This window comes from Littorina saxatilis, linkage group LG12 (genome assembly GCF_037325665.1).
Source record: "Littorina saxatilis isolate snail1 linkage group LG12, US_GU_Lsax_2.0, whole genome shotgun sequence".
Classification (NCBI taxonomy): domain Eukaryota; kingdom Metazoa; phylum Mollusca; class Gastropoda; order Littorinimorpha; family Littorinidae; genus Littorina; species Littorina saxatilis.
In genome coordinates this window covers 79,494,692-79,507,514 of record NC_090256.1, presented here as the reverse complement: position 1 = coordinate 79,507,514, position 12,823 = coordinate 79,494,692, and the positions used below count along the sequence as shown (strand labels likewise).

The window sequence follows — 12,823 nt, the reverse complement described above, 5'->3', positions numbered from 1 at the left end:
TTTTACCTGCAACTAAAAAGGAAAGTAAATCATATAAACCAAACCATGATTCAATCTGTTTAATGACTGCTTCATTTACTGAAGCAAAACTTTTCAAACAGCACAAACTGACTCACAGTAACTTAACACAAACTCTTCAGACAACAGCATACAGTACCATAGAAATCTCGCACATTTGTTTCTGTCTTTACACATGCACACAGTTAAAGATAACACTTTGAACAAGAAAGGTACCATGCACTCATACAAACAAATCTTTTGTATAAAATGTACAAAGAATTCAAGTGGCAGCACTTACATACCCTCACTCCTATTAAATCAATGCATATATCTATGTACACAGTTTTGTATTAGCACTTACTCATGACAACGAGAAAACCTTTGACAAAGGAACCAGAAAACGTTGCACACACAGTTAACCAATCTGTCCACAATACACAACTTTCAGACCTGCACACGAAGATTCACCTCGGGAGCAGTCTGTATCACATTCAATAAACAAATGACAGGAACAAAATCAGCTAGTAACCATAAAGACAGTAGTATTAGAGTAACATGAGGAAGTTATTTTTTGTTTAACAATTATTCCGCCACAAGTTAAGAAAATTGACTAAAGCAACATTGACTTTTCATTTATGCATATCCTGATTTTTTGCCGGTTTAAACATTTTGCTTCATTTATTTAAGGGGTACCATGATTCGAGAGACTGTTTGAAACCTATGCAGGTTATCTTGTGTAGTGTTTCTTCAAATTATTAACTAATGACTCAGCAGCACATATTCAGGAACAGAAAATCTGAATGAAAGCAAAGACCCATTCATCACTTGTTTGAGGGTCAAAAAGTTCTATGATCATTTTATGAAAAATGTGTATATTAGTACATTTAATATTATTTGCACTGTGTTTTTTCTCCAAATTGGCAAGACCAGCAACAAGTAAGCTCTTGACAACATACAAAAAGTTCTAGATCACCCAGTTACTGCAACTTGTACTGACATATGATACAGAAGTAAATCTTTCTATCATAAAAAATCTTCCTTTTATAATTCTTATGCACAATCCAAAATTAGTTAACACCTGCATGAAAAGTCAAAAAGTTACTGATCCAAAAATGAAGAAATATCTGACTGCTTCAAAATGGCCACATTGTCAACTATGTGTTTCTATTGATTTGAAGGACAGGGTCAATAACATCATTTAGAACTTAAATTCATGCTCTGTACACCATATACTGCACATCTATTCAGCCATACTAAGTCTGTCATTAAGGCAAGGTCAAGCAGAAAATAAAAGGAACATTCCTTATGAAATCCGGCTTGATTTTTTTCCTTTAATTTTGAGAAAGAGCATACCTATCAGCCATTTAAAGACTGATGGTTACTATCATCATACTAGTTTTCTTCCTCTCCAAGCCCCTTCTCACCAATCCAACCTCCTTAATCTTACCATTTGTTCACTGGATCAAAGCCTGGCATCACATTGTTATCAGTTTGTCTTGGAGGAAATTTATGTTTAGCTAGTTTCTACTTTTCTTCGTCTCTTCTGAATAAAAATCAATACAGCAAACACTTAACTTTGAGGGGAAAACGACAAGATGAAAAGATTCTACAAGTATGAGAAACCATCAAAGGCCCAATGTGAGGATTAAGCAGACCTGGAAACCCCTGTTTTGCACTAAAGAGTATTCTCAAACAACCTTGGTGTATTTTCAGAAAAATGAGCGTACTCCACAGACCATTTGAACATCCATGATTCAAACATGCTGGACCGCATGCGTCAGTCGCACCGTTATCTTTCTTTCTTTATTTGGTGTTTAACGTCGTTTTCAACCACGAAGGTTATATCGCGACGGTGAAAGGGGGGAGATGGGATAGAGCCACTTGTCAATTGTTTCTTGTTCACAAAAGCACTAATCAAAAATTTGCTCCAGGGGCTTGCAACGTAGTACAATGTATTACCTTACTGGGAGAATGCAAGTTTCCAGTACAAAGGACTTAACATTTCTTACATACTGCTTGACCAAAATCTTTACAAACATTGACTATATTCTATACAAGAAACACTTAACAAGGGTAAAAGGAGAAACAGAATCCGTTAGTCGCCTCTTACGACATGCTGGGGAGCATCGGGTAAATTCTTCTGCCTAACCCGCGGGGGGAAGTCGCACCGTTAATTACGTTTACCTTCTTCTTCTTCTTCAGCGTTCGTGTCCCTTATAATGTTAGGCCTGCTGATGAATTACGTTTACCAATACATTTAAAAACAAGAAGAGCAAACGCTCGATCGAGTCACTTTCGCAGTTCTGAATATTATATGAGGCATCAGATGGACAGGAAGAAATTGCTATTCACAACACAATGAGTCACGTTCACATAAAATTTGAGCCCGGTCACTTTTATAGTTTCCGAGAAAAGCCCAACGTTAAGTTGTGTGTTGCCGAACAGAAAAGGCTAATTATCTCCCTTGTTTTTCTGATAACGTTCGTAAAAGGCTACAGATGTAAATACTTTGATGTAAAGAATAATCCTACAAAGTTTCAATCACATCCGATGAACTTTGTCAAAGATATAAAATGTCTAATTTTTCCTTTGACGCTGACCTGTGACCTTGAAAAAGGTCAAAGGTCAACGAAACCATCGTTAAAGTGTAGAGGTCATTGGAGGTCACGACTAAACAAAATATGAGCCCGATCGCTTTGATAGTTTCCGAGAAAAGTCCAACGTTAAGGTGGTGTCTACGGACGGACGGCCGGCCGGACAGACTAACACTGACCGATTACATAGAGTCACTTTTTCTCAAGTGACTCAAAAATGCTTATTTCAAGATTTACTGACGAAATTGTAATCATGTGTCAAAAAACTGGATCGGATTTGGAATGCGCTTGTGAAGAAAAGTAGTCTAGGAATTTTTCTCAGTGTATGTTTTATCTACTGACCGTACTGATCGTATTCTAGACAATCAAGCGTATATGGCGAAATCGTATCAGTTCCCAGGTCTGATTAAGCAATGCAGGCCTGCATAATAAAAATTTAACAAAACATTTTTTTTTTAAACAAACACACAGAAACTCTGACTCGCACACACATACACCCATTCTGAGGTATGGTAATACATTGTGAAAGACTTACAAAATGCTCTTCTTATCTGGCAGGCAGCTTGTGCTGACTACATTGAACTCTAGGATCACACATACAAAGTTTCAACGCCAAAACCAGATCATGAAACACTGATGGTTCCTGATACAGTGGTACCTATGATGAAAGGACACCCTTAGGAACAGCCGAAAGTGGCCCTACATTGCAGGTGTCTTGGCATGACAGGTATGTACTTTAGTCATTATAATACCACTAGACAAAGTAACAACCCGTTTCCTTCACAGGGAGATGTCTTCGTATTGGAGGAGCCGCCGATTACAGCAGGTACCACTGTTAATTATCACGTACACAAACACTGAACACTCGCGAGACTTGCAGTCAAGAACACAAAATACAGCTAACAATTTACAACTCATAGAAACATACATAGCAAATGCATGTTCTCAAATACAAAATGGATCATAGCCCTTAGAAGCAGTTCTGTAGAAGTGCGGTTTTTTCCCCAATAAAATGCATGAATGCAGACCCTTTTATTTGCTATCTCTTTTCCCCACTCTTCCAGGCGTAAATCCAAGCTAACCTTTTGCCGATGTTGGAAGAATGTTATACAGTATTGTAGCCAAAAAATTACCATGCACAAAATCAGTCTGAAATTATTATGTTGAAGTACTTTAATGTGTGACAAATAAAACCAAGAATTCTGATTTGACTGGGACAGAAGAAAAATTGACCATGATTTTGTTCAAGAATTGAAGAAAGGCATTTCAGGAGTGTTAGTTTCTTTTAACAACAGTACTATCATATAAACTGATTATTTCCTATGAGATAAATGTGTTACATGTACATGATATCTGTCCTTCCTGATCAATGTGTAACCTGTGCGGAATAATCACTTTATAGAAAAAAGAAGAATCTGTTCTCAAATATTCATGTTATAATGGGGAGACCAACAAATTTGAAATGATTTTCATTGTTTTTATTAATCATAATGTAAATGACCAGAGAAAGTGAGAAAGTTAAGAAACACAATCATGTTACATGTACACGCCCTATCACAACAAGCTGCAGACATGTATATATATTCAAAAACCACTAATTGTGATCACCATGATTGCACTAACACACCCACACCGACACATGTAGGCACATACAAAAACACACACAAACACATCGTGTGTACAGTACCACCGTTATGAAATTCATGTTCACACAGCCTGAAGATGATGTAAGTACGAGAATAGATTTCTGACTCAACTCATCCAACAATAACTAAACACAAAACAAAATAAAGAGAGAAAAAGTTGCAAAGCTGCATACACAGAAACTGACATCACCCACAAACAGAATTATGCTAGCTCTTATTTCCTTTTCATCTATTTCCTCACATATACTCATAACACTCGGCATACTGTCTTTCACTTCACACAAACACTTATACTACATGTACTACATGTACTCCTCAAACATTTACTCGCTGAACTGTGAATGACAATCCTGTGATGCAACTTTTCAAAAGGCACTGCTGACTGATTAGACTCATGATAATATGACTAATTAGACTCATGATAATGCGGCTGATTAGAATCACGATAGTGTGACTGTCAGCTAAAACTTGCCCTGACAAAAAAGTAAACTGAATAACCTGACCACCCTTATGTAATTTGTCCAGGGGAATAAACAAAGAAAAAGAAAAAGACAGACAGAAATCCAAAAAGGAATATGAAGATTTGAACTACATGTACACACATAATTCATTTTCAGCATGCTACTTGCCACATTTCTTCAAATAAATCCAAGTATCTGTCAAGCTGGAAAGACTATAAAAGCTTTCTGTATATATGTTACAGTTAATCTGTGAAACCAGGGAATACGTGTATTAACTAGGTAATACATGAATTAACTGACGGAAAAAAACAGTTAATTCATGTATTACCTAAAATAGTTTAGTTAATACACGTATTCCCTGGTTTCACAGATTAACTGTAACATATATATATAACAGTACCATATCCCCCAAACCAAAATAAAATCTTGGTTTATGGATTTTGCTAGCCAGCATAGGTAGTCTTCATGATTGCTGATCCCAGGTTTTCAGTGTAGATCTTTTACTTTCAGGCTGTCATACTTAGAGGATTTCATATTGCTATTGTGTCCGAAAACGCATGAATACTTTATCATTGAATTTCATGTCCATCTGTGTACAATTTTGCTTTGAAATGATTTAGAGAGAGAGAGAGAGAGAGAGAGAGAGAGAGAGAGAGAGAGAGAGAGAGAGAGAGAGAGAGAGAGAGAAAGAGAGAGAGTTTGTACTGTAGATTTTAAATTAATCTAGTCACTTCAATTTACCATGACATTGTCTTTTGCCTGCCAAAATTCCAAAGCAGTAACATTTTGAACAATTAGCTTCAAGTCATTAAAAAAAAATGCCTCCTGCAATAAACCTGAAATTACTCATACATTTCTCTCATTGGTGCTTTTTTTGCATCAAAACTTAGCACAGGAAATCAGCAGTGTAATTAGAAACTGTTAGAACATGAAGAGATGCATGCAGAAACTGCTAACTTTGCAGGTTATCTCCCTTTACAGCCGACTTTGAGACTGATCACAAATTGGGGTGGACTGAAGCTGAAAGTGAACTTCTTTCCCCTCCTTTGCGTGTTGAAATCCAGTCAAACCAAACACTCACGCAGATTGTACGCTTCATCACAACAACAACTACAACGAACAAAATTGCACATAAGAAATGCTGACTTGTTAGGTTTATAAGTGACCACTATTGAAAATTCTCATCATACACCTTTACACATTGAAGGGATAATCCTTAGGCTTAACCATAAAATGTTGGGGCTTTCAGTTTGAGCAGAAGAGGTAGGTGTGTCTCAAACTAATTCCATTTATCATTGCAAATGCAGATCAGATTAGCATGTATACATGTATTCCTGACTTGAACACAAGGCTCACACAGATGTTGTTTATAATAGGTTAGAGCTCAAAGAAGTTTCTGAAATGACATCTGTAACAGAAAACTGTTATTGTATCAAATTAAACAAGCAGTTATATTAACAGAAATTATATGCATAGAAAATATGCTGACAAAATTGAAGAAACAACAGAAAGAACAGAAAAAAGGGAAAAAAAGAAGTAAAAACAGGAGAGAAAAAAAAACTATAACTTTTAGATCCGAATGCTGTGCTATTCTTATCAGATTTTATCACATGATAGTGTCCGCAGTAACAAGAACTAAACACAAGTATAAATAAATTGCAACACATTATTCACTAAACTGCTTTCAGTTTCAGACTTTCACATCAACATTTCCTGATTCAGCAGAATATGTTATTAAAATAAATCAACGACTTCCTCTGCTAGTAATAACTTATGTGTAAAAATGTATAGTAGTTTGTAAAAAAATGTACAGCCTGTTTGGAAAATGCATAAAAACAGACCGAGTTCTTTGAGATATTTCTGCATCTGCTCAAGTTTACTGGTGCGCTTAGTTACAACAGAATTAACTCCCCAACAGTAAGGGTACATGCATAGGTAATTGGGTTACATACCTTCCAATAGAGATGTTCAGAAATAACTGTGTCAAGTTTTTAATTTTATGGGTTGTGACAGATTTGCTTTCCCTTGTTTCCATAGAAAAACTGAGGCAAGCCTACAGTGTCACATGTAGCTTTCCTCAGTGTTTCTCTATGGAAAAGCAAGGAAAAACATTCTTTCAAAACCAATTAAAAAAATAAACGACAGAGCTATAATTTCCGTAATTCGTCTGTTATTTGACCTTATTAAGTGTCTCTAAATAAAATTAAACTTGGTATATTCTGTGGCACCAAATTCTGTTCTTTTAGTTTTACGCACATGTATAAAATGTGCCTAAAGTACAACTAATATGAATGAATTTGGTAAGTAAAGCATATTGACCAATCAGCTGAACAGAAATGGTAAACAGTAGAAGTCAGCAGAAACAGATACACGCCATTATTCTGAAATTTGTATTATACTGCACAGCATATATCTGAAATGGATTACTCTGTTAGTGTTAGTGTTACTGTTAGAAATAGAAATGAACAAATGCTCATTGACTAATATTATACAGGTAAATTATAATTATATAATCGAACAAGTTCTGTGGAAGAGTCCACATGTCCCATAATTAATACCATTGAATTTCTAAAAAATGATCCATGAAGGCATCTTTCAGCACACAAAAAAACAGATACTCAATGAAACTGAAAACAAAAACAACAGCACTTTACTTTTAATGGGACGAAAACAATTAATTTTTTTATGTCAGAGAGAAGAACACAACGATGAAATGAAAACAATGAACCCGTTTTTACTAAGTAGACAGCATACGTCTCTTAATGTGATTTCAACACAGAACCACATTTGTACCATTCCATTTGCTTCCAGCTCTACTAACACTCGCATTCATAGCAGTATAGTACTATGCATTAACCACATGCACCGTTGCAAATGTATAGGTGAAATTTTGCACTCTCTTTGTGTGAGAAAGAGTATAACAAAAATCAAACCAATGTTCACTATTATTCACAAATAAACTCTGATGCACACAAAACCGTATTAACAACAAAGTCTGACACGCCAGCAAACTAAGGCTATGAAACCAAGTCATGCATCAAACCCAGGCTGAGAGGTTGCTGGGAGTGAGCGCGAGATGCATCGGGCGCTGACAGTGTTGTCAGTTCTGTTGCCATCATGGCCTGCTGCACGGCCACTTGGTACGGCCCTCGCTTTTTCTTGTTGTGGCGTCGCATAAACTCTTCTCTGAACGGGCGCAGTTCTGACGGCGGAAGGTCTGAGACTGTGGAAGATCCAAACCACGACACATGACACACCTGAGTTACGATCAGGTCCTGCTCCCGATGGTCGCGGTGCGTCATCTTGATGGTCATGATGCGACACGGCCACCACGGAAACCCCTGGACCTTGCCCCACTGAACGTCCCCCACACGAATCTCCCGCCCCTCCCCTGTCATGCAGCTGGACAAGTTCTGAGAGTGGATCTTCATCATAGGCATGCGGGAGATGTCCTCTGACCGAGAGCCTGAGCCAAGCATGCCTGGCGTTGGTACAAACCCGGGAACCGCGTTGTCCGAGTCATCCTCAGAATCACTAAGCATGACAGGCAGGTGACCCTGTGAGAGACTGGAGGAGGAAGCGTGACGTGTGATGCTGCTGCTGCCACTGCTGCTGTTGCTGCCTGCACTGTGAAACACCACACTCTGCCCACCATCACCACCTGCAACAAGTTTAGGGATGGAAGGGTCTTGACGAAGAAATGAGACAGAGGCGCTCTGACCAGGGATAGCTGAGAACATGTGACTGGACTTCGCTGATTCTGAACTAGGTACCCTGGCAGCAGGTATCTGTGAAGACGACGACGACGACGACTGTGATAAAGGCTTGCTGAGATAATTTGGCACAGAACTATTGTCATTTGAAGGAACAGCGTTGTGGCCGAGGCTGTGAGTCATGAACAGTGCTGATGTATCAACAGTCTCGTAACAAGCAGCTGACGATGCGCTGTTCTTTCTGTCCTTCTCTGGGGGATACATCGACCCTGACGAGCTTCGACTGTTGCTCTGCAATGAAAGGGGGGAAGGTATGTTTGCACTGTTAGGAGGCTTGTATCTACCGTCACTGTGGGGCTGGTACCTAGAGTCTGTGCTGCCTAGAGATGGATACTGATTAGGTAAGCTGCCTTCCACGGGGTGGGAAGGGTAGCGCTGCAACGAACCAGTGCTGCCCTGACTGGGGTACTGAGACGCTAAGTGGTTGCTGTCCCTGGGGACGGCAAATCTTGGCACAGAACCAGCGTCTCCTGGAGATGACACGTACTGTAGCGTAGAGCTCCTCTCTCCGGCCCTGTAGGGCTTGGTGCCGGAGCTAGACGTGTCTTCAACCGCAGAGAGTCTGGGCACGGAGCTACTCTCCGGTGGAGATGTAAATATGGACCCTGTGCTCTTCTCGCTGGGGGGCTGGTACCGTATGGTTGACCGACTCTCAAACTTGTTGGGGTGAAATCTGCTGGACGACGCGGGATGAGGCATCTCACTCTCTGCTCGACTCACGTATCGGCCTGAAGACGAGGAATGACTGTCCCGTGCTGCTGTGTACGGCTCACTCTCATGCCCCTGGTACCGAGAATGCGACCCGTGGCTGGAGTGTCGTATAGTTCCCTCGATGATGGAATGAGTGCGTGAAGATGCACTCTCATTGATAGAGTGGTAGCGCCGAGATGGACTGCTTCCAAAGCGTCGGTTAGGACTGCCTTGGTATCGTGAGGAGTGGTAGTTGAAGATGGGCACAGGGCTCTTGTGGATCATTGGGGTGGGGCTGTTTTGGATCCTGGGAGCTGGGTTGTGGGGGAAAACTGTAGAGGGGTCAGGGGGGTACATGGATGACGATCCTGGGCTAGGAGCAAAGTAGGAGCTAGGACCGTTCTGGTACATGCGAGATCTGTTGGGGTAACTCTCAGACAAAACTGCTGCCGATTTCTTGGACAAATAGCTGGGAACGCTGGGCGCAGGAGACAGGCTTTCCCTGGCCCATCCCCCATACATCATGCGGGGTTTCTTTGCTAGCGGCAGTTGATACATGGGCTGACTTACGTTGTGGTCTTGGTGATCATCTTCATCTTCGTCTGGTGTCAGATCTTCAAACACGCCCACACCATACGGAACAGATTCCTTCCTACCCCCATCTCCTTCCTTCACTTCTCTGTCTTCCCTGCTTTCTCGCACAGGAGGCGGACTTACAGACAAACTATCGCAAGATAACTGGTCATCCTCTCTCCCCGGAGAATTCCCCAGTGTCAGAGGCCCAATGATTAGTCCATCCTGCGAGTCATCACTTTGAAAAGGTGGTGCTTCAATGCCGTCTGGAGAGCCATCCATTTCAAAAGTTGGAGCTTCTATTTTGGCTGGTGAGCCCCACATTTCAAATGCCTTGGTATCGCTTCTAGCAGGTGACCCATCCCTGATCTCCGCTTTGAACTGATTGATGAATTCCTTCGGCCTGTTTATACCACAGCTTGGGGATTTAAGCACAGAGCTTGTGTCATGTGGTACAGCGTCCAGAAATTCAGCCCTGAGGCTGAGTGGATCACTGTTAAAAGTAAATTCTGCGGCACCCTCCCTTCTTGATCGCACCTGGCTATGCAACTCATTCCCCTCACGAGGAGATTTATTGACCCCCTCCCCTGGTTCGTCTTGCCGCGTGGGTGTTTCGTTGCTACTGTCTTTCAACACCTCTGAGTCACTCTTCTTTTCATTCCCATTCATGTCATTCACAGGCGGCACCACAGAAAACTTGGTGATAATAGCAGGCTGCTTTGCAGGTGGTGGCGCACCCACTTCTGAGTTAAAGTTCTCATCTTCACTGCTAGCATGACGGTGCCTGTGTTTTCGTTTATGCTTTCTGTGATGACCAACAATCTTTATACCTTGAGCGTTCATCTCAGAGGCTGAATCACCCTCATTAACAATACGATACCTCTGTTTGTCGCGAGTTCGTTTAGAGGCCTTCTTAGTCTTTTTCTGGGGTGGGGAGGGGGGTGGGGCTGGTGAAACCGGTGCAGGGGACTCATCAGCTGTGCTTTGACTGTCAGGACTTTTCAGCTCAGCTCCCGGCAAGCGGGGCGGTATCTTCACCACATCACGATCACCAGCACCACCATAGGAGATCTTGATTGCTGGTGTGGACCTGATATTCACAATGGATATCGTGGGAGCTTTTTCCTGCTTCTCCTCTTTAACTTCCGGACGATAGTTCATGTTGTTCACTGCTGTTTTGTCAAGTCTGACAACAGGTTGTTTGTTATACTGGCTGAGCGCTGAGGGATTGTCTAAACTGACAGAACGTTCCATCATTACACGCAAAGTCTCATCTTCCCTCTTTCCAAAGTTCACCCTATCTTGCTGCTTCACCAACAAGTCACTTTTTGCACCACTACTGTCACTAGACTGTTCCTCTGATGCAGCACTTTTCCTTGCAGTGCTCTCTGACTGCTTCCTCTGAGCTGCTGCATCTGCATCTTTTTTCTTTGCTGTTGGTTTAACGTCACGTTTTGGTCGAATGTTTTCTAACAGGACTTTGGGAGTGGAGTCAGAACGCCTATTTTTGGCGCCTGATCGCAGAGTTGGCCCCGCTGCAGCGTTTGCTCCGTCTGTAGGCTTGCCTGACTGTGCTGCTCTGAATCGGGTGTTGTGAGGGTGGGCCTCCTGGTCCTGGCCTTCACCCTCAGTTTTGGGGTTCTTGTTTGGAGACTTGGACTTGGAATCATGAATTGCAGCCTTGCACTTAGAACACAAAGTTTGTCGGGGTCTAAGGCGAATGTTGCGTACCTGCTTGCCGCGAGCAGGTCTGATGCTGATTGCTGAGGCGGCAGGAAGGGGTTGTTCGTTGTATTTGGCAGGATCATTGTTGTAGGAGTACCTGCAGTCTAGGGTAACACCTCTCAATTCCTTGATCTGAGGTTGCTCTGGGCCATCTGTACTGCTGTTGCCTGAATTTTCTCCTTCAGTTTTGATAGAACCACTGTCTTGATTGAAGCATAACCCTGGCGGAAGGTGCCTGAAATAGGAGGAACACTTTTTAGCTTCTGTTTTTGCTGTTAGAGAGGATGTCAACAAATTTTTCAAAGGGCACTGACCAAAACAACTAAGCAAAACATCTGGGAATTTCCTTATTTTTACCGAATTGCAACAAAATTATTAGCTTACCTTTCGCTTGCGTCCATCAAAATCCCGCGGAATTCCTTAGCTTTATGTTTCAGGGAAACGACGATGACGTCTTCGAGTGCTTGTTCGACTGTACATGTTAGTTTCATTCCTTTTGAAATCGTAAGGTGCATTCGCCTTAGATCCGCCATTTTCTCTTTCGACTTCTCTTCCACATTGATGTAACAAGAAGTACTACGCATGCGCAGTGAAGAGGAACGTCGGATTTTGTGCGGTAGATACTGGACACAAACAGCAGTATTTTATTGTTAAATGCATTCCAATCGACAGAAAGTGTGATCACATATAACGAGAAATAGACACATTCCCAGAATATTGCGCCTTTCTCTGAAATTCGATGGCAAAATATTTAACAGGGGACGTAACTCAGTCACAGGTGCTTGTGCAAGATACCCTTCCTTTGTGACGAACGAAATAAACGTGTATCAGGTGGTTTGAGGAATTTCTGTTTCATATCAGTCATTGTTGGTAGTGTAAAGGCCCTTTGAGACGCACAATTTCTAGTTATGAAAATATGCAACTACCTTGCTTCTTTGCTTCATTTATTCTTTTGTATTTTTGTGCATCACAGTTCAAGGGAAACAACCAGCGCGTAAAAGAAAAAAGCTGCAGCATGCGCTTACGTCCCCTTTTGCAGAATATACACTCAACTACAGTGGTACCTGTCATGAGAGTGCACACATCGAGTGAGGCAAACGGGACCCTTTAAAGTAGGCCATTTTTCCTCGGTCAGCAGATTGTTTGCCTTATTGGCAGATGCCAATTTGTTACAATGTAATAGTAATAACTACATGATTAATAGCAGAATAAGATAGTCACACACATGTAAAGACCACACAACATACTGTCAGTCAGCCTTCTTTTTTTTTATGGTGTTTGCGTGTAAGTTGTTTGATCGTTCTGTTTGGCAAACTAGGCCGGCTTGCAAAAGCACAAGGAGAATTTTTATTTTACGCGTT

The 12,823-nt window shown here is 41.3% G+C and overlaps 1 protein-coding gene across 1 annotated transcript; it reads right to left on the bottom strand.

The window, feature by feature from the left end:
• Positions 1-44: 44 nt before the first annotated feature.
• On the bottom strand, positions 45-12,723 carry LOC138982871 (nucleolar protein dao-5-like). Its single transcript, XM_070356260.1, has 2 exons — positions 11,847-12,723; positions 45-11,697 (listed from the first exon to the last, which is right to left on the bottom strand). Exons 1-2 carry the CDS (start codon positions 12,044-12,046, stop codon positions 7,719-7,721), a joined length of 4,179 nt encoding a protein of 1,392 aa, XP_070212361.1. The 5' UTR covers positions 12,047-12,723; the 3' UTR covers positions 45-7,718.
• Positions 12,724-12,823: the final 100 nt, after the last annotated feature.